Consider the following 23,485-nt stretch of genomic DNA (forward strand, 5'->3'; position numbering starts at 1 on the left):
GGAGCGAGAGTTGCTGAGCCAAATTTATAGACAAGTCAATTTGTTTCCAGCTGAAAGCCATCTTTTCTGCAATTTCGTTTTCAGCTTTTCTTTCCTTGGTGTAAATTCAAACTACAGCAGCAGCTAAATTTATAAATTCCTCCTTGTCATGGTTGTGATTGAAGTGAAAAAATAATCACACTGATATAAATACTACTTTACCGCACACCAACTCCAGTCATATATCGCCGTATGACAATTTCCAACCAGTGGAGCTGAGTGGGAAATGAAGGTTCTGTCCATTGGTGGTCGTCCCAGACTCTGCAGGTAATGAACTTTAATATAAATACTAGATCTGGTCCAATTAACCGGGTCGGTAAAAAAGATCAATTGTTAATCAGAGTTGAAAAATTTTAGTTGAGTTAATTGACTTGATCGATCCAATTAAAATTCATTAAGTTTCCAGAAAAAAATTGTAATTTTACTTAATTTGTTTGATGAATACATCTTAAATTATGTTCCTATATATGTAACAGTTTAAATGAGTGACTGTATTTACAAATATTTTGATAAATATTTGGATCACAAATTTTTTTTCACATGGAAAAATACATTATTATAAGAAAAACTCATTTTGCATCATCTTTATTTTTCCAAAACACAAGTTTTAATTCAAAATCACATCACACCTAGAGAAGTATCTTTTCTTTCTATAACTTTTTCCCCCTCCAGAAGGGAGTGAAGAGTGAGAGGAGAAAGAGGCATAGGAAAGAAAGAAAGAGCAAAGAGCTTATGTACTTAGAGGGCAAGAACAATAAAAACAAATGGACGACACTTATTTCCCAACTTTCCTCCAGTTTATGAATTCGATTATCTCAGCGAATATTGCACTTAGACACATGGGATGTAATTTGTTGGTGTCAGGAGAGACAGGGCAACAACTTTCTAATTGGTTTCTGAGCATAGGGTGTCTATGTAAATAGTTAATTTTTTAATTTTAATAATTATATAACCCCTTGCAATATGAATGACGTAACTAAATTTCCTGACTTTGCGCATTTATATTCTGCATGTATGACTTTAATGTCTGTCACCGTTTTCTTGCTCTCCTATTTTGAAAACTGTCAGTCTATTGTGGCACGCTATGTACATGAGCATGCAGTAAAACTCTGGTATAATGATATTCATAAAATCACGTGATTATGCTGTTCACAAACTAAGATATATATTTTAAAATACTTGCATGAAATGCAAAAGATCCTGCTTATAACATTTTTCAAAAAAAATCAATAAGTTCAACCTCATTCAACAAAATGTTTAAATTTACCTGAGGTCAAAAATTTGTTTAACATTATCAGATGTAATAATAACTAGACATCTCAAGGAAGAGGTTTTTATGTTCACAAATTCCATATCAGATTCTAAAACATTCATTGAAAATATAAATATGCACCCAAGAAAAAATGTGGATTGACTTCTAAGCAATCTTAAATACATCACAGAGCATGGTGTTGCTTCTTTATTCCATAAAATAGAAATTTATCAGACTCTACGGTGGGCTGAATAGGTTCCTAAGAGCTGCTTGATGTGTTTTGCTTTCATTATTTTGCCTTTTTTGCATTTATTTTTATATTGTATGCTTTTTTTAAGTAGGTTTTGATTTATTTACATACACAGGGCCGCAACTGGGGGAGGCAGGCAGAAAGAACAGCATAAATAAAGGGAAGAAGCATTGTATATTAGTTTTGCTGTTCTTTCCCAAATTACCTCTGGTTGTTAAATTCAAGTATCTCTATGAGTATTGTACTTGGAAATGTGTAAGGCCTCAGGGAGGACAGGGCAACAACTTTTTATTGGGTTTTTGAGGACAGGGTGCTCATATACAATGTTTATTTTTATATTTTAATAACTGAACAACCCTCTGCAATATACATGACATATCTAAGTTCTACACATTACATTATTTGGATAATTTTTCTAACTGAAAGTATGTCTCTGGGATTAATGGTTTGCCAGGAAATGCAGTGAGGGGAAATAAGCACAATCACCCTGTATACTTCACTCATATGAATATGTTTCGTTTGTGATTCTGAAACGCTATAGGCCAAATTATAAAGTCATTTAGCGAAAGTCTCTCTTTTAAATGTAGGATAATCATTGGTTGTGATTGAATTTTTCCTCTTTTATGACAGCATTTTACTCATTGCAATGTAATTGTAGGGTATTTTTTCTTCTTCTTCGGAGTATTGACTACAGTGAAACCCAGCATATAACAAAAGAGATTTTTGGCTCCACAACATGGACTATTCTCTTGTTAGATTGTATGCAGTGAACCAAATTTTTCGTTTCTTGGGATTTGTTATAGCAGGGTTTGACTGTGTTATTTCTATTTTTTTTTTTTTAAATCTGAGAACAAAATTTATGGTTTTAAATATGAAAAATGTGCATTGGTTTCTATGAAACTATTACTAATATTGCATTTCACACCTTGTAGGTTATTGAAAAAGCTCACTCCGAGTTCTGCTTGTATAAGAATGAAGGAATTAGTACCATGGGTGAGTGAATTCAGAAAAAAATTTATATCTACAGTGGATGATTTTATTTTGTGTATAATGCTGATTTTGAACATGCTTGAAGCCTTTTTGATCATGTTTTGATTGAAACGATTTGCCAAATAAAGTGAAACATGAAAAAATCTTTTTCCAATGAAAAAAAAAAACAAAAACAAACAGAGATCATTGAAGTATGTGTGACAGGAAAAAAAAGAAGAGTGGCGTAGAAACTGAGTTACATCATGGTGAAATATAGAAAATATTTTTTCTTCGCTTTGGCTTAGAAACTTCCCCAAGAAGGCTCACATGCAAATTTCATGTTTATTGCACATGTACAGAGTTTCAAAGATTTTACATTAGAGAGCCTTTCACTGGAGAATTTATTATTATAGTCACTGCAAAGCATCAGCAAAGAGGACTCATACGATAACTATGACATATGCTCAAAGCAAGATCAGCATAACATGAATAGGGGTGGTTCATTTGAGGCATTGATCACAACCTCATCAGCACAAAATTGAGAATAAGCATCATGCATTTTTAGGTGCTTCAGTGATCACTGTAATGCTCGGGAATCTCTGTCAAAATGCCAGGTCAAGTTTGCTTCTATTATATTTTGTTCCAACACTTTGTATATTCTCTTTGCATATCAAGTTTTATCTCCTCTGTCATGTCCAAGATACATAATGTACGTGTATAATACCCTTGTTCAAATAAATGCCCACCACACTTTTTGCCTCATGTGTGCTAAGTACCAATTTTTCCATTTCCCCCCCTCCCCCCCCATAAAAAACATTACAAAATTTACACGCACATTCATATAAATTTTAATATGTTATATGGCTTACATAATTTTTTTAAAAGTGATTGAGTTCATAATAATCATTATATTCTTTACTCAATGTAATTTCCTCCAATAGAGCTTACACACAGAGGAGCAGCTTTTGCGGAGATCAACGACCATGCGGAAGCAACACTCAGGGATCTTTTGTAAGAAATATTTGTTTAAATAAAATATGAAAGATCAGTCTGAAAACTTTTCCCCTATATGAAAAAACCTGTGACAATAAGTTATCTCTCATTTCTCCCTCTAGGGACATTCCATCAAATTACAAAGTCTTATTCTTGCAAGGTGGCGGAAATGGACAATTCAGTGCAGTTCCTCTGAACTTGTGTCCAACGAAGGATTGCGTAACAGACTATATTATTACCGGGACTTGGTCTTCAAAAGCTGCTAAGGAAGCAGAGAAATACTGTAAAGTTAATAGAGTTCTTCCGAAAGTCGATAAATACACTGGTATTGAGCTTTTCTTGTTGTATTTTGAATTTGTAATTAATGTGAAAATTATGAATGAACATAATTGAATTTTATCAATAGTCATTGATTTATGTTTTTCCTCCTACTTTCTTTTCAGGAATTCCGCCTGCTGATTCATGGAAATTGACTCCAGGTGCTTCATATGTTTACTATTGTGGGAATGAAACTATTCACGGTAAATTACATTTTATTTTATTAATAAACATTATTTTGATGAATAATTGATTTGTGGAAATAGACAAAATTTGACAATTATTTAATAGATTGTAAAAAGTCAATAATTTAATCAAAAAGAACATCAGCATATAATGAGATCAAAAACCAAGACAATTCAAAACCAACTCAATTACAACAAAGACTTTTTTGGTAAAGACATAGCCGTTGTGATAACTTTTAATCTATTTCTCTCTACGAAACTCAAACATATTGTCAGTCGTTTTCAAATTTTTGACGTATCCCCCTGAAAGATTCCATCTCACCAACTAAGCGCAATAGGACATTTATTATATCCTGTGTACATATTGTCCCAGAGGTCACATCGGTCACACCAAACGCTCTCTGAAATGTAGATTAAGGGAACGTAAGTTAAAAATCAAGAGATCAATGAGTCCACATTAGCTTTACACTGCTGGAGTGAAAACCACAAATTTAATTTTCTAGAGGCTAAAGTGATCCAAGAAAGTTTGTGATCGCTATATCTTTTAGACTTCTTTGAGGGTACTTACATAAAAGCTTTTCATGAACAATTAGTAAATGACACAAAATCAACGCCCTCTATTTCATTGCCTGGCCACATTTTGATTTTGAAAAAAACCATTTGAGTAATGTTTGAAGGACCCAAGCTGGACATATGGTGTCACTAACAATAGAGGGCAACAACTATGATGTCAAAATTGAGAATAAAAATACTGAAGTGAAGGGAAACAACTTTAGATGCTCTCTAATTCTAATAAAAACCATGTTTTTCATTAAGACAGAAGAATATGTTTTTTTTTTCACCTTGATAATGGCACCCATGAGTGTCAAAACATATTTCAGTGTTTTGTAAATTGTGATTTGCCCTCATCATGTTGTCAATAGTTGCACATAATTTCTGAATTTGTACCTCTTGTGATAAATTCCCTAAGCATAAACCAACTTTCCACTTGTATGACTACTACTGAACCACACATGCATCTCGTCCATATTCCTCTGTGGAACTTCTAACAAATTGGTGCATGTTGGAGTGTGTGTGTGTATAGCAAACTTTACGTGAAGTTTGTTTCTGTGTAATGCTTGTTGTGCATAGTGCTTCCATCTGCCATCAATTTTTTCAACTATGAGTGAAATGTAATGATTGAATAATTTTATCATTATAGGCCTGTTGTGGAGGGACTTTTTAATGGGGAGATCGGTTCGCATTTGTGCCTCGAAGTTGGAAACTACAGAATGACTGTCAACAAAGACATTTTAAGAGCTCAGATACACAAAAAAAAAAATTTTTTTTCATCATCAACCCGTATCATCACCAATCATTTTCAAAGCACGTTTCTGGATGTGTCTTCTCTAAATTTTCTAATTTTCCTCAGTCTCATTCTACAAGGGTCATTCGGGAAGTAAAGATATAATGGTTATCATTTATTCAAAACATTTTGGTTGACAAAACGTCTAATACAAATTACTATTCACTAGTTTGTGCATTATTTTCTTCATAGATACCATTGTCCCAACATATATTTGATCTGAGTACTAGTTTCTTGTACCACGGTGCCATAGAAATTTGCTGCAGACTACCAAAACTCCATAATAACTTCATTTTTATCGTTTTGTAGTCATCAATGTGTTGTCTATCCCCCCAAAATGTTTCTTCAGTTAAAGAGAGAAATGGAAATCACTGCACTCGAGGTTCATTCTGTATGGCCTAAACTGACTACTTGGATCTTTTGGAGAAGGGCATTTGTGACATTCGCTGTGTGAACCCAAGCAGGAGAAATTCAACATTACCCTCAGTTTGTTTTCAATAGCCCATTGAAGGCATTGCAGATTTGGCAATATGCAGTATTAATTGTATGCTGGGAGATACGGAGTCAATCAGGTAAATCCCTCTTCTGTCCCAGAAAACAAACCCCTTTCAAATCTCCTGGTTTTGATGGATGTGTATGGCTGTATTGCTTATGGTTACTGCTTGCATTCATGAGTATCTGTCCTTTCCTCAGAGAACTCACAGCATCACATCATTACATTTTGTGGATTTGTTTCCCATAGATGAAGACAATTTCTTCTGTGTGCTGAAATTTGAAAACGTATAACAAAGCACACTTCACAATTGGGGGAATTCTGAAAATAAATCACTACAGCCATTGTAAACTCTTGTCGAACCAATTTTTGGATCTCATCACTCTAGTTTGTTCATGTATGAATTCCTCTGGCGTTCACATCAGAATATCTATGGCTCTTCTGTTGTCCTCTTTTCTAGGGATGTGCCTTGCCCATTTCCATTTTGATGGTTTCATTCTTTCCATAATATAAGCTACATACACCTTTGCTAGACTTCTTATCCAAATGATTTGTTTTCTGTCTCTTACAATGCCTATGATATGTGTGCTGTCTACAGTCTTCAAAAGGTTTTGCTTGTAAGCGGCCATATTTCATCCTTGTAAGTTAGTGTTGGTAGCACACTCTGGTTGAATGCTTTTCTTTTCAGGCAGTCTGACATGTTGCTTTTTAAAATCACACTATTTTTTGCCAAAATTACTCCAGCCAATCCATATTCTTGAGTTTGTTTCATGCGGGATTTCACTGCTCCCTATTCAGCTTATATGCTAGAGCATAGCATTGCACTACTGTTTCTGTGTTGTAGATCAAAATATTCATTTCCTAGGATTTTTGTCATTCGTAGGTTTATTCTGAAATCTATTTCAATGCTAGTCTTTGAAATTTCTCATATTATTTTGGTTGATTGATCTAGATAATTGCTGATAATTACAATGCCACAGGCAATATACAGGGTGGATGAGAAAAATGTGTGTGTTGTGGTTTGTATTAAAATACTTATCATGTTATTGTACTCATACCTAGAGTTCCCCCCCCCCCCCCCCAAAAAAAATTTTGCTGAAACAGATTTGCTAAACTGGGGAAGAAGGGTTGTTCTTCTATGGTTTGTGAAGAGCAGCTAAACTGGGGAAGAAGGGTTGTTCTTCTATGGTTTGTGAAGAGCAGCTAAACTGGGGAAGAAGGGTTGTTCTTCTATGGTTTGTGAAGAGCAGCTAAACTGGGGAAGAAGGGTTGTTCTTCTATGGTTTGTGAAGAGCAATTAAAACCTATACTGTGCATGAGAAAGAAATCTGTGGTAAACAGTTACGTATGTGTCATATTTCTTCTGAATCAAAATGAGTGGCCTCAGAAGGAAGCAATTTTTGATTAAAGAAAAACTTAAGATAATTTCTGAAGTCAATACTGGAGTAAATAAAAAGTGGCATCAAAATAGGGCATATCTCCATTTACTCTTTCAACATTTTTTATGAAAAATTGGAATTTCAAATTCAAACAGTAGTTATAGGAAAAAAGGACTAGATTTTCAAATTTTCAAGATGTGGATGTAGCTTTTTTTTTCACAACATTTGTTCAAGACATTTTCCAGAAACATACATGGTTTCAGGACATCCATTCCCAAAATGTGCCAGTTGCCAGCCCAAGCATATGAGAAAAACTTTGGAATTTGTGTGTGCTTTCGAATGCAAAATCTTTCAAGCATTGCATGTGTATATTTTAGAGGGATTTGTTGTTTCCTCAGCTTCCACAATACTTGTAAAAATAAAAATTACAGATTGTTTGCCTCAAATATGTTAAGAAAGTGAAACAAAAAAAAAACAAACAAATTCAATGCCTAATTGATTTTAATTGCTTCGAGTTATTTTTGAAATTTAACTTCACTATCTAGAATATCAATAAATAATTTTTCTTTAGAATTAAATTCTGCTACAACAAATTCTTTTAATGAATTCATAAAATTGAAAATTCCCTTATAAGGAAATTTTATTATAATGAAGTGACTTCTTCAGTCCCCAGGAGTTCGTTATAACTGTATTATGTATGTGCTTATTCTATTGCAATACATTTATTATATTCACTGAAATATTGGCTTTTTAAAATGTTTCCCAACTTTGAATCACCTTGAATTTCTTCTGATACAAAAGTAAGCAGTTTTGGTGAAATATTATCGCCTTGCCTTCTGATTCCTTTTCCCCATTTAAATCTTCTCTACCCAATTTGTGTCTGTAGCTTGAGTGGCTTCAAGCTGTGTCCAGCAGTAATTGAAGATAAGATAGCTGCTGTGCAGTTTTGAGGGCATTGTGCTGGACTCTCATAGTGGGGATCTAGTTTGAACCCTATTGATGCACAGTGGTGGTCAGCTGAAGTTTTTTTTCTGTGGTTTCTCAGCTTCAAGACATGAATGTGAGCTGGTCTCCCATTTGAAAAAGTCTCTCGACAGACAGCAGGTAGATCTTCAACATGATACTTGTATAACATGAAAATTCAAGCATTTACCATCTTTATTTCAAAATATATAGGCGGCACTAACAAGAACATGGAACAATCACAGCTTTAACAACATAAATACGTTAGGGTCATGCATATACATACACTCATACAACATGTTCCAATAGGTACTGATTCCTTAGAAATTCCTTGCAGGAATATGTATGTATGAGGTTCATGTTGGACTAAGTAGTAGCAATTGAAGATAGTGGGGAGGGGGGGGGGGGTAAAGGGAACGGTTAGCATGTGAGAAAGTACAAATCTTGTGATCTTTTGGCTCCTGTGGATTCAGGGGTTGGTTTGGAAATTCGCTAGATTTAGAGAGCAGAGTATGAATTTTCTATATTTATTGTTGAATAATTAATTCAGTTAACTATGGTTTAAAAGTGACAGTCTTTGTTACAAATGAATCATTCAATTGTTCCACCAGTCACAAAGCTTCTAATAAAACAGCCAAACAAATGAAAGCTCTTTCTAATGTATTTCAATAACAAAAATATCAGTTATTTCCTAAAATTTGTTTATGTTATGATAGGAAACATCGTGAAATTCACACGAGTTAATTATAAAAAGAAGTATGAATTCACCCTTCACAATTTTTTAAATTAATTTTGCAGGTATAGAATTTGATTATGTACCAGAGACTAACGGTGTCCCATTGGTTTGTGATATGTCATCTAATATACTTACGAGGCCTTTAGATGTTTCCAAGGTATGACCATTTTGGTTCAGTTCATTCATTATATGCCTATTGCAAATAATTAAAACTACTAGCAGCATCATCTTTATCAGGGGCTTGAATTGAATTAGATTTTGTGAGAATTTAAAAAAAAACTTTTCTTGCTTCCTCAGTTTGGTGTGATATATGCTGGTGCCCAAAAAAATATTGGAATCTCTGGAGTAACTGTTGTGATTGTTAGAGATGATCTGCTAGATCGTCGCATGGACATCTGCCCAATTGTTTTCGATTACAAAGTTCAGGCTGAAAATAAATCACTGTATAACACAGCACCAACATACAGGTAATATGTAGTCCCTGATAACAAGTTTCCTTACAAAAATCGTATTATATCGTAGTCTTCATATTAAAATAATTTTAAATGTTACTCTTTTTTTGCAAATTATATGAATAATTTAATTATTCACAAATTAAAATATATAATTTATTTTTATTGAATCTTAGTATCTACATACTTGGTCTTGTGCTACAGTGGGTGAAGGATAAAGGTGGTGTTCACGCCATGGATGATGCTAGCAAAGTCAAATCTGAGCTGGTATATGATGTTATAGACTCATCAAATGGATTTTATTGGTAAATAATTTTTGCAGAAAATTTATTTTGAAATAGATTAACTTTAATCAGAAAGCATTCATTAAAAAGTACTTTTAATGATTTGTAAATGAATATATATTGTGAAACACTTCACTCACATGCCATCAAGAATGCTCAATATTAGCAGAATTCCTCAGGTTTAACCCCTCTGCAGCATCCTACGTACCCAGTACGTATGAAGAAAATATTGCATGTCTCCATCATACATACCCAGTACGTAGCGGCAGCCAACTACGTATCTTGATTTATTAATTCATTACATTATTTAATGATCCTTGCATGTTTGGTACCATTCGAAAGAGGGATAATGTGGCTTTGTATAATCATAACTATTATATTATTTTTATTTATATTTTATTGTAAGGGATGAAAGTTTGCTGCTTAATACGTGGGGATCTGAGATATTATTGTACAGAGCACGTTTTAGCTCATTGAGCTAAAACTCCCTGAATAATTGAGTTAGTTGCTATTTGTTACAGCCAGGAGGCTGTGTTTATAAATCAGATTCTTTGCAGCTATGGAAGTGAAAAAAAATTACCGAAGAAAATATCATGAAAATTTTTAAGTAATAAAAGTGATAGGCCTACTATACAATATTATAGACAAGACCTTATTTTATAAACAAAAAAAATTCAATAAAAAATGTTAATATAAAAAATTCAAATCAATTCAACGATTCAAAAGTTTTTTTTTTACTAAAGTTTATTCTTTTTTTTACTAAACATCTACGAAAACTGGCTATTCTCTGCACCCGCTCGACTAAGTCAATGTCCCTCTGTAAGTATGGTCTCCAAAATCTGACAGCATTTTAAGTGCACCTTGTATATTGTGTAATATGACCATTGATATAGGCTCAGACTTGTTCAAAGTGCCAGAGATTTCATGTGCTGAGTGAGATTTTTTTTTTCATACTTCCAAAATAGTCAATTCCAAGTCAGAGCAGTTTCGACAAATATTTTTTGCTTGTAACTTGAATTACTCAAGAAGCTCATAACTTCAGATACCACTGCAATATAAAATTAATTTGACTAGACATTTATTCATTCATAGTTGATCTTTTGCATAAAACAATTATAAATTTGCATTTATTGTTACTTACCATATCCTATCATCCATTAATGATGCAAAAAAAAACCACTTAGTTCCCCTATAGATAAGAACTGCAGGAGTCGGATGAATATACCATTTCGTATTGGAAGCCCCACAGGCGATGATGCATTGGAAAAAGAGTTCTTGTCTCAAGCTGGTAAAAAACGGATGCTTTCATTAAAAGGGCACAGGTAAGACTATCCTTTCTTAGCTTACATTATACAGTAAAACCTCTATTTTTTGCGGTCACTAGCAGGACAAAGAAATCCATCTGTAAAAGAGAGGGTGACCATTATAAATAAATAAATAATGTGATCCTCACATATATTCCCAAGAGATCCATATGATCTGCCCAGGGAATTTGTTAGTGTTAATAAACATCCATGCCTGAACTGGAATTCGAACCCAGACCTGCACAGTCAGGGGCTAGCTCCCTAATCACTTGACAGCCAGATGGCATTGAGGGTTTGAAATGCATACTTTCATTATGCAAGGGAAATTATTATTTGGCCTGGGGGCATATCTCAGGGTATCTGTTAAAAAAAAGTTTTACTGTTTTTAGTTGGCTAAACTAAATAAATACTCTAAAAAAAATGTTGATTGCTGATTACTTGATTAATGAAATGATGCGATAAAGGGATTATTATGCAATAAATGTATATAGTTTTTCTGTGTGAAAGACTTGTGTTATCTTAAGAGGGCTGCTCTTGTATCCTCATTCATTTAAAATTGAGATAAAATGACATTAATATAATAGTAATGATTGGTAAAATTAACCTTGACATTAATTGATGGCATTGTATGTAGCGTATCCAGATGCACATGATAATAGGTCACACGTTCAGAATTTCTCGGACAAAAAGATAGTTGCCATTCTAGATGAATTACTGGTGGACATATAAAAGATGTCTCCAGGAGTAAAGGCGGATCAGTTATAGAAAAAAGAGGGGGAAAAAAACAAACAAACATACTAATGTTTCAAATAACATGCATGCATACATGGGCTGATGCTTTTTTACCCAGGGCAAGTGCGTTTTAGTATATTTCTTTTTATTCTCTCAAACCAAACTCTGTCCAAGCCCTATCAACTATAGCCAATTTTAGATGTTGTCCCTCATTAACCTTTTGGTGGCCAATGTTTCCAATTAAGAACATCAGTTTTATTAATTAGAAAAAAATATTTTTTGTGCATGGAAACACTTTATTTTTCCCCCTGAAGGTGTGCAATTTCAGATTTAATTTACAAAACATTAATTTCACTCATTTCAATAATTAAGCCATAGATTTAATTCTTTTAAATTACCCATTTATAAGAAAGAATAAAATTTAATTTTTTTTGGTTTCTAATTTTAATGTTGTTTCTATCAAGATTTCCCAGTTTGCTGGCCGGGTAGATACCAGAGGATCCCACTTGGGTTGAATACCAAATCTTAATTCTTGGTTGCTCAGCAAAAAAAAGTATGTTTGTTCACTTCAAATGTCATGGTCAGAATGAAGCTGAGAGCCTGCATGTAAGACTGATGCAGCATTCTGATTGGCTGCTTGTGAAATGGATCTACCCATTGACTATTTGAATTAAATTCAAATAGACCAATCAGGTAGCTTCATGGAAAATTTATGAAGAGTCCATATAAGATGGCAAGGTTGCCAGTTGGGGAAGAATTCAAGGGATGGCATGGACTCAGTGACAGCTGTGTGATTGAGTCTTTAGCAGTGGGTGCAAGCAGACTACATGAACAAGAAGTACTCATTTTAGGAGAGCACCATTGTTAAAAAGATCTGGGGCCAGTGGTTCTACAGGAAATATAGTTACAAAAATTTGAAGCATAAATTTGTAGATTTGTTTTGTAGATTAAAAACAAAAATATATCTCCTGAAAATAAGGCCTAATGCATCTTTTGGAGCAACAACTAATATAACACAGTGTCTTATTTTCAGGGAAACACAGTAAGGAATGAAAAGTTTAAATGAAAACACTTTTCATTAGTATCTCACACAAGATGTTGTACATGTACATGGAAATGTTTTAAGTTTTTTTAGTAACTGCGGCACTTTACTATATTTTCAGCTTTTTCATTGCATAATATATTCCAGAGCTTGTTTTGAACAAACCTGAAATTTGAAAAACAATGACGCTTGAGCGATACTGAGCTTGCACGCAAAGAATTTAATAGTGCCATATACTCATAAAAATCTTTTTGCTAAAAAAACCTGTTGTTTTTTTTACCTTTTTATCCGTTATTTTCCACCATTTTGATAGAGTTGCCATGATCTTCATTTATGATTAGATTGATTTGCTCAGGTTTTTTTTTTTCATACAGGTTTTCATCTTTACATGAAATCAACATTTCACACGCACGCACACACACATGCACAGGTTGAATAACAAAATTTTTTAAAATGGAATTGGCTTACCTAATCTGAAAAGCTACAGTTGTTAAATGACCTTGATAATAGTAACAAATCGTTTACACTTTGGCTTTACCGAATGGATAACACACATGGGGTTTATTTATTTTAGATAGATAAATATTTATTAATATTTGAATATTTAGATATGGTTCTATATAGGCATGAAAGGGAATGTTGCAGGAGCAGATAGTCTAGATATCTTATCATCTTGATGTCATGTGTAGATTTCAGAGTTTCCCCTACAACATTAGATTACGTTATGTGTCATTTTACACTGACACAATTGTCCTGATCAGAACAATTCTTCTATGGAAGGACACCATAAATAAAATGCTTGGTTTCATGCTTAGATAAAGTCTCTTCGTGTTCTTTGGAGATGGCTATACTGATTTTGCTTCAAGAACTAATCAGTATACCCTGTATACTGATTAGTTCTTGAAGCAAAATTAATACAGGGTGATTCATAATTCCCTCCTGAGTTTTCGAATGCTATAGTGGGGAAGCTATGGTGAGTGCAGTGGAGGGGAGCCTTGCACTGAAAACAGGAATAATTCAAGTTTTGTTATAACAGCAGTCACCGGTAGATGGCAGTATGCATTCAACTGAAAGCAGCCAGTGAATTAAAATGGCATTCACGGGCAAACTAAAAGCTTTCTGTGTGTTAGAATTTACTAAATTGCAGCAGGCCCACTTGTGTACAGGTAATTTTTTTTTATGCAGTGAACTGTTACTATTGTAGTGTACCTGGATATGCTACAATTACAGGAACATTGTGATGACTTCATTTTTTAATAAGATGGAGCTCCCTCCTCTCCCCATTTCCTGCGGAATGTGCGTGTGCACCTTAATGCTGAATTGTCTTATCGCTGGACTGGACGAACTTCCGAAGTTGATGTCCCTCTTCCGCTCACCAGACTTAACACCCACCATTTGACTTTTCTTGTGGGGCTATGTCAAAGACATTGTGTTCGTACCCCCCCCCCCCCCCCGATACATGATTTAGCAGAACTGCGTGGATAGATCACACATGCTGTCTATACTGTGGATTGTGCCATGTTGGGGAGAGTATGGGAAGAACTGGATTATTGAATTGATGTATGTCGTGTGAGCAAGGGTTCACACATCAAACACCTGTAAGGTCAGTAAATTAACTTGAATTGTTTCTGTATTCAGTGCAAGTCTGCCCTCCACTGCACTCGTCCTTCCAAAACCCCAGAGGGAATTATGAATTACCCTGTATAAGGATACAGAAAGAACATTTGTCAGTATTTTATGTAATTGGAGAATCACAGCTGAAAACATAAAATTGGATGTGCTTTTTATTGAAAAAATTGTAGAGATTAATGGGATATGATCAAAGTCAACAAGATTTTTAAGAAAATAGCTAAGAAGTACTTTAGAGCCTCCATTAACCAAGTCAATAGTGCAGACCAGGGCCAACTAGTCACACATATTTATTGTTACAATATGACCCATATTTATAAAGCCCCATTTTTCACTGTTTTATTCAATTGAAGCTTATGTGAATTTGTTGCCTTTGCTGAGATAATGCTCACTTGACTTGATGATTATAAATATGAGTATGCCGCTCACATATTCATAATTTTCCACAGATTTTTTTTAAAAATGAAATAAATTTTGCTGATGACATTTCATGATTTTCTTGGTGACATCAAATAATTATTGGCCATTTCATCAAAATGTAGCAACTTTCTTTGTTTTCCCAATGAAAAAACTGGTCAATTTCGGTGATGAAAATGTTTACTGTTATACTATACCAAAGTTTTTTTAAAAATATTTACTTATATATAATTTGATATGGTTTACACACAGAGACTTGTACTGTTCACTTTTTGGAGGTTGTGTCTGTGTTTAACAAGGGGTGACTTTGGGCCCAATTCCCCCCCACTTGATCGAGGCTCTACGAAGAGCAAACAATTCACTGCATGCACTGTAATGTTTTGTGAAATACATTCTATTTTCCATTTAGTAAATTATCTGTTTTATTCATCATAAATATTTCCATGTAATTAAATACATGCTTTATTCTGTTGCAGATCGGTTGGTGGAATAAGGATTTCATTATTCAATGCTGTGACACTTGAAGAAACCCAGAAACTAGTCGAATTTATGAAAGAATTCCAAAAGAACGCCAAGAGCTAAATTTACCATTTAGTCTTCTCAACGGCTTCTTTGCTATTCAGGCCATTCCATGCGGATACGATTCCATTTTTTTTTCTATTATTAAACTAAGAATGATTACAAATGCATTTATTGACTTCATTCTTGCATCAATGCAGCTTATATGTAAGAAAAACAAAAACAAAACAAGTGAGCCAGTATTTTTGCTTTTGATACGTCATTATGAGGAAGAGAAAAGAAAGATGAAGAAACATGCTGTGCCTCTTTTCTATCACAGCCTTTTTTTTCCAGTGTATATTAGCACTAATTAAATTTTTCACTCTATAAATAATATGAAGTTATATTATGACGTTATAGAGCTATTTGAATAAATATCTTTTCTTAATGTTGAAATTAGTTTGGTCATTTCTCGTCGCATTCTGCTCTAGATTCGAACAAGTTTCGTAGTTTATCACAATGAAGATAAACTGAAGAGCCAAAAAAACTGGTACAGGCGTGCGTATGCAAATAAAGAAATATGGAACCAATCAGAGTACGGCGCTGTGGTCGGTAATGCCTATATAACATAACAAGTGTCTGGCATAGTTGTTAGATCGGTTGCGATGAAATTTGAATTTTCACGTACGACCATTTCACGAGTGTACCGTGAATATCGGGAATCCAGTAAAAAATTAAATCTACGACATTGCTGCGGCCAGAAAAAGATCATGCAAGAACGGGACCAACGACGACTGACGAGAATCATTAGACGTGCAACCCTTCCGCAAATTGCTGCAGATTTCAATGCTGGGGCATCAACAAGTGTCAGCGTGTGAACCATTCAACGAAACATCATCGATATGCGATATGGGATTTCGGAGCCGTGAACCCTTGATGACTGCATGACACAAAGCTTTACGCCTCGCCTGGGCCCGACAACAGCGACACTGGACTGTTGAGGACTGGAAACACGTTGCCTGGTCTGACGAGTCTCGGTTGAAATTGCTTCGAGCTGATGGACGTGTACGGGTATGGTGGAGACAACCTCATGAATCCATGGACCCTACATGTCAACAGGGGACTGTTCAAGCTGGTGGAGGCTCTGTGATGGTATGGGGCGTGTGCAGTTGGCGTGATATGGGACCCCTGATACGTCTAGATACGACTCGGACAGGTGACATGTCCTGTCTGATCACCTGCACCCATTCATGTCCATTGTGCATTCCGACGGACTTGGACAATTTCAGCAGGACAATGCGACACCCCACACGTCCAGAATTGCTACAAAGTGGCTCCAGGAACACTTTTCTGACTTTAGACACTTCCGCTGGCCACCAAAATCCCCAGACATGAACATTATTGAAAATATCTGGGATGCCTTGCAACGTGCTGTTCAGAAGAGATCTCCAGCCCCTCTTACTCTTACGGATTTATGGACAGCCCTGCAGGATTCATGGTGTCAATTACTTCCAGCACTACTTCAGACATTAGTCGAGTCCATGCCACGTCGTGTTGCGGCACTTCTGCGTGCTCGTGGGGGCCTTACACGATATTAGGCAGGTGAACCAGTTTTTTTGGCTCTTCAGTGTATGTACCTGTGTGGATTTGGTGCATTGGACATGTTCTACAAAGATTTTGATGTTTCAATGAAGATAAAAAAAGGATAAAGGTGGTATCACAGTTTTATCCCTTCTCAGGTTCACCACCTCCTACGGTTGAGTACAGAGGTGCATTTATGATGCTTTTGCATTTTGCTGTCTGTGGGGTACAAAAATTTTGCCATCTATGCCGGTTTAATTTTCTTGATGACTCATTCTTCAGATTTGCCATCATGGGCAATAGCTCATGCCTCTGTCTCTAAGTCACTCAAATGCTTATATACTCTTTTATCATTCACATGCTCACACACTCTTTAGGTCACTCATTTGATCATTCACATATATGCACACTGTTTTGGGTACTCATATTCTTGTACATACTTTGGCCACTCCGCTCCAATGTTTGCACACTGTCTAGGCCACTTATTCAGTTATTCACATGCTTGTTCTCTCTTGATCACTCCTATGCTCACACTCTCTGGATCAATTTTTTTGGTCACTCCCATGCTCACACACTCTATAGGTCACATTTTGGGTTACTCTAATGCTCACACACGTTCTATGTCACTCACTGACCTGATCTCTTGCTCTTTGGGTCACTATTTTGGTCCCTTAAACGCATGCACACTCTTTTTCCACTAATGCTTACGCACTTTCTATAGGTCACCTGTTTGGTCACTCACTGATCTAGTTCCGCATTGTCTAGGTAGAAGCCGATCCATGGTTTTACCACCTGGGGGGGGGGGGTGTCTACAAATTTTGTGACCACTCATTCCTCAGATTTGTCACTCCCACCAAACTTGTCACCCTGAGCATGAAGATAAAAAAAGGATAAAGGTGGTATCACAGTTTTATCCCTTCTCAGGTTCACCACCTCCTACGGTTGAGTACAGAGGTGCATTTATGATGCTTTTGCATTTTGCTGTCTGTGGGCTACAAAAATTTTGCCATCTATGCCGGTTTAATTTTCTTGATGACTCATTCTTCAGATTTGCCATCATGGGCAATAGCTCATGCCTCTGTCTCTAAGTCACTCAAATGCTTATATACTCTTTTATCATTCACATGCTCACACACTCTTTAGGTCACTCATTTGATCATTCACATATATGCACACTGTTTTGGGTACTCATATTCTTGTACATACTTTGGCCACTCCGCTCCAATGTTTGCACACTGTCTAGGCCACTTATTCAGTTATTCACATGCTTGTTCTCTCTTGATCACTCCTATGCTCACACTCTCTGGATCAATTTTTTTGGTCACTCCCATGCTCACACACTCTATAGGTCACATTTTGGGTTACTCTAATGCTCACACACGTTCTATGTCACTCGCTGACCTGATCTCTTGCTCTTTGGGTCACTATTTTGGTCCCTTAAACGCATGCACACTCTTTTTCCACTAATGCTTACGCACTTTCTATAGGTCACCTGTTTGGTCACTCACTGATCTAGTTCCGCATTGTCTAGGTAGAAGCCGATCCATGGTTTTACCACCTGGGGGGGGGGGGGGTGTCTACAAATTTTGTGACCACTCATTCCTCAGATTTGTCACTCCCACCAAACTTGTCACCCTGAGCATGAAGATAAAAAAAGGATAAAGGTGGTATCACAGTTTTATCCCTTCTCAGGTTCACCACCTCCTACGGTTGAGTACAGAGGTGCATTTATGATGCTTTTGCATTTTGCTGTCTGTGGGCTACAAAAATTTTGCCATCTATGCCGGTTTAATTTTCTTGATGACTCATTCTTCAGATTTGCCATCATGGGCAATAGCTCATGCCTCTGTCTCTAAGTCACTCAAATGCTTATATACTCTTTTATCATTCACATGCTCACACACTCTTTAGGTCACTCATTTGATCATTCACATATATGCACACTGTTTTGGGTACTCATATTCTTGTACATACTTTGGCCACTCCGCTCCAATGTTTGCACACTGTCTAGGCCACTTATTCAGTTATTCACATGCTTGTTCTCTCTTGATCACTCCTATGCTCACACTCTCTGGATCAATTTTTTTGGTCACTCCCATGCTCACACACTCTATAGGTCACATTTTGGGTTACTCTAATGCTCACACACGTTCTATGTCACTCACTGACCTGATCTCTTGCTCTTTGGGTCACTATTTTGGTCCCTTAAACGCATGCACACTCTTTTTCCACTAATGCTTACGCACTTTCTATAGGTCACCTGTTTGGTCACTCACTGATCTAGTTCCGCATTGTCTAGGTAGAAGCCGATCCATGGTTTTACCACCTGGGGGGGGGGGGGGTGTCTACAAATTTTGTGACCACTCATTCCTCAGATTTGTCACTCCCACCAAACTTGTCACCCTGAGCATGAAGATAAAAAAAGGATAAAGGTGGTATCACAGTTTTATCCCTTCTCAGGTTCACCACCTCCTACGGTTGAGTACAGAGGTGCATTTATGATGCTTTTGCATTTTGCTGTCTGTGGGCTACAAAAATTTTGCCATCTATGCCGGTTTAATTTTCTTGATGACTCATTCTTCAGATTTGCCATCATGGGCAATAGCTCATGCCTCTGTCTCTAAGTCACTCAAATGCTTATATACTCTTTTATCATTCACATGCTCACACACTCTTTAGGTCACTCATTTGATCATTCACATATATGCACACTGTTTTGGGTACTCATATTCTTGTACATACTTTGGCCACTCCGCTCCAATGTTTGCACACTGTCTAGGCCACTTATTCAGTTATTCACATGCTTGTTCTCTCTTGATCACTCCTATGCTCACACTCTCTGGATCAATTTTTTTGGTCACTCCCATGCTCACACACTCTATAGGTCACATTTTGGGTTACTCTAATGCTCACACACGTTCTATGTCACTCGCTGACCTGATCTCTTGCTCTTTGGGTCACTATTTTGGTCCCTTAAACGCATGCACACTCTTTTTCCACTAATGCTTACGCACTTTCTATAGGTCACCTGTTTGGTCACTCACTGATCTAGTTCCGCATTGTCTAGGTAGAAGCCGATCCATGGTTTTACCACCTGGGGGGGGGGGGTGTCTACAAATTTTGTGACCACTCATTCCTCAGATTTGTCACTCCCACCAAACTTGTCACCCTGAGCATGCTAAGCCTCCCCCACCCCCATAATATGTGACTGGTTGAGTGTGAGGTTTGATTGAGGATGCCAAATGATAGGATGCTAATTATCAAAGGATTAATTCTGAAATTAATAATCAATTAGCATCCTCTGTGGAAGACTAATTTTTAATCTTTTTTGTGGTGTGAGTACATCATTATAGTGTGCAAATTACTGGAACAATATTGAAATGCACAAGGACTCTCCTCTCAGCACCTTTTTTTTATTACTAATCTTTATCCAATTTGCCATTTTTTCAATATTCAGTGCAGAAATCAGAACATGATTTTCATGTGGTCAAATAGCCATTGTGCGGTAGTGTGGGCATAATTCTGGACCTTCATTGTGAAAATCCAGGTTCAAACCCTGTTGGTACCACAGTGGTGGTTTTTGGCTGAAGTTAATTCTTGGAGGGTTTCCCAACTTCGAGGTATGAATGTGAGTCAATCTCCCATTTGAAAAATGCGTCTTTTCACAGAGTGCAGGCCAAACTTCAACACGATACATAATATGCCATTCAGGCATCATTTGTTATTTTCACTTCAAAATGTGAAAGGCAGCAACAGTAAAAAATAGAAGAAAAAATTCAACTGTAATAACATAAGTTAGGACCATATACACGCCCACATTAAACTCCTACATATTATACATAAGGGGCCATTCAAGTATTACGCAAGCAGATTTTCAGTCCCCCCCCCCTTGTCAGCAAAACACTGATGACGTAAGCAACCTTCAAACCCCCCTCCCCCTATGCCATCAAAAGTCAGCAAATCCGAAATCACCCCCCCCCCCGATGCTGACGTAATACTTGAATGACCCCTAATTAGAAATTCTCCAGAGGAATTCTTACGAGATGCATGTACTGTGAAGCAGTAGTAGACTATGGGCAATGAGGAAATTAGTTTAAATTTTGGGACTCCAAAATTGTGGGGCATCAATCAACATCATGTACCTAACCAAGCATTTTTGACCCCTAATCACAGGGGGCCCAGCTGATTTGTGATTTGAGTGTTTCATCTTAAAGTCAATTTTCGACAAAGATGAATTCAAATTTCCCAAACTTTTTGATCTACCCCCACCCCTTTTTTTTCAGAAATTCTTTTGTTATCGCTCCCCCCACTTAAGAAGACCCGTACAATGATAGGCTTTTCCTTGAGCTTCTACCGAGTCCCTGGACCACTTACTCCTTGCCGACATTGGTAAACACAGTTCTTGTCTTGGGTTACTAGATTTGCAAACTACAAAATGAGGATGCATGCTTGTGTTTTCCATGGCCCCACTTCCAGGGGCAGGGCCCCTAGGATGGGATCTTTTGCGGGCCCCCCTCTGTCAGACTTCCACGGGCCCTTCTACAATTAATTTAGCGTGAAAAAACAAAAAAATGTGAGACTTGTCCCAGGGCTAGAGCCCTGCCCTTGTGGGGGGGGGGGGGCATGGTGCTTCATTAGTAACGATTCACATATGTCTGTTCACAACAGATAGCAAATGATGAAAACCCTAATAATTACCCCCATTAAAACAAAGAATCGCTATTTCTATTTTTTTTTCCAGTCTTTGACCAATGGTTACCAGATTCCAGAACTTGGAAATGATGACACATGTGCGCGCCCTCTTAGCATCATCACTTACATATTTTTACAACAGATGGCGCCTCTGCACCAACACAGAAGAACAATATTGTTTTCCAACCAAAACTGAGTCCCTTTGAAACGGGGAAATATCTTTTCTTTGGGAAGGGGTTCTTTCCAATAGAGGGTAAATACAGGCCTTCAAAGAGTATAAAAATGCGTGGAAAAACAGCGAAATAAACGCACCGATGAACAGGTTTTTTTTTCACTGTGCATGTTTTTTTTTGGAAAGGAAAAATATTCAGAAAACCTGGAAAAAAGGGAAAGAAATTTCGAAAGCGCAACGAGGACGTTTGAAACAACATCGAAAATGAGGACATGTCCTCACAAATGAAGACGTATGATAACCCTATTACAGACCCAAACCAGTAATTTAAAACTTTTGTCGGCGCGTTCTGTGGACAGCTCTGCCGGATTTTGAAAGTAGTCACACATTTCCCCCGATATTTCACTGGGAGCTTTATTTCTCCACACGCTGTGTCTCCCTTTACTAATACGTGTCATGATTCCCCTTTCATCAGAGCTGATCGTATTTGCTTGAGAAAAGTACGTGAAATTGGGCTTCGAAATACGGGACATTGCCAACAATCGCCAAAAACGATGCCAAAAGTAAGCAAAGTCGCTAACTCATTTTAAAATAACAGAAAAGTTGCTACTCACTGAGCTATAAGTAAACCTCAGTTAACTTTAAGTAAACTTTATTTATAGCTCAGTGTCGCTAATCGATGAAAATGAAGCACTACTTCCAATTGTAGTGAACTAAAAGAAAACCATGACAAATATGTGAAATAAATATTTTTATTTGTAGTCGTAAATATCGTAATGTAATTTCTGAGTTGGGAAGATAATTTTAATCATTCATTTGAAGAATAAAAGTCAAGTTGGGCTCGTTGAAAATACGGGAAAAACCGGGACATTTTTGCAAAAAAAGTCGGGACTGTTGCAGCAACTATGGGACGTATGGTCACCCAATTTCATCTGATTTTCTGTCGTTTTACGTTTTACACATTATATATATATATGCGCGGTCATCACGTCCGGGCGGAGACGTGATGACTTTTCTTTCCGAGCTCACCTCAGCATAATATCCGGAAAATAACTGTTTCCTTGATTATATATATTTTTAGAAATAATTAAAACATTATTTTTTTAAAAAGATTCATAGATATAATACACAGGGTGCCCCATAAATTCGCAAAAAGTTTAAAAATTCATTAAAATTGAAGGAACTGGATTTGATTAAGGTTTGATTAAAACGTTTTTTCACGGAGGGTCTTTTTTAATTATAGAACTTTTTTGTTCAAATTTTCCACAACAAATGGCGCTACACGAAAGAAAATCACCGGGAATATGAAAACCAGAGTCCTTCAAAATGAAGAGTGATTAATGATTACCTGCTCATTTCTGAATTTTCCGGAACTGGCATAAAGTTTCCATTGTGATATTGGTGGGTGAATCACTATTAGTGAAGTTGTTTTACCTCAACCACACACACACGAATCAGGAGGATGCTTTACGAACGTTTTGAACTCAGAAGAGATTGAAGAAAGGTTTAGGTCAAGAATTCGGGCATTTGTTTTCGTGCAGCGCTCTCTATCGACAAAAATTTGAGCTATTTTTTTCCTGTTCCGAAGAAAATCCCCTTTGGTGAGAATAAATTTTTAACAAAACACATTTAAATATACAAATTTCTTCAATTTTTAAACTACTTACGAATTTATGGAAACACCTTGTACATGTAGATGTAAATACACATCTGAGAAAAATTTATATATTTTTTTCTACGAATACTTGACAAACATCCCT

At 36.4% G+C, this 23,485-nt stretch overlaps 1 protein-coding gene across 1 annotated transcript in view; it reads left to right on the plus strand.

Moving 5' to 3' along the window:
- The window catches only part of LOC149087379 (phosphoserine aminotransferase), a 34,533-nt gene extending 18,797 nt beyond the window's left edge, over window positions 1-15,736 (plus strand). The window contains exons 2-10 of the mRNA XM_089231458.1: window positions 2,474-2,534; window positions 3,452-3,521; window positions 3,626-3,828; window positions 3,947-4,024; window positions 8,985-9,079; window positions 9,220-9,389; window positions 9,551-9,679; window positions 10,843-10,980; window positions 15,259-15,736. Of these exons, the coding sequence (XP_089087584.1) occupies window positions 2,474-2,534; window positions 3,452-3,521; window positions 3,626-3,828; window positions 3,947-4,024; window positions 8,985-9,079; window positions 9,220-9,389; window positions 9,551-9,679; window positions 10,843-10,980; window positions 15,259-15,364 (1,050 nt within the window). The 3' untranslated portion in view covers window positions 15,365-15,736. The remainder of the gene's footprint in view (window positions 1-2,473; window positions 2,535-3,451; window positions 3,522-3,625; window positions 3,829-3,946; window positions 4,025-8,984; window positions 9,080-9,219; window positions 9,390-9,550; window positions 9,680-10,842; window positions 10,981-15,258) is intronic.
- The last annotated feature ends 7,749 nt before the right edge of the window (window positions 15,737-23,485 follow it).

This window comes from Pholcus phalangioides, unplaced genomic scaffold (genome assembly GCF_987345545.1).
Source record: "Pholcus phalangioides strain wild (caught in Gottingen) unplaced genomic scaffold, Ppha-v1.0 ptg000004l_1, whole genome shotgun sequence".
NCBI lineage: Eukaryota > Metazoa > Arthropoda > Arachnida > Araneae > Pholcidae > Pholcus > Pholcus phalangioides.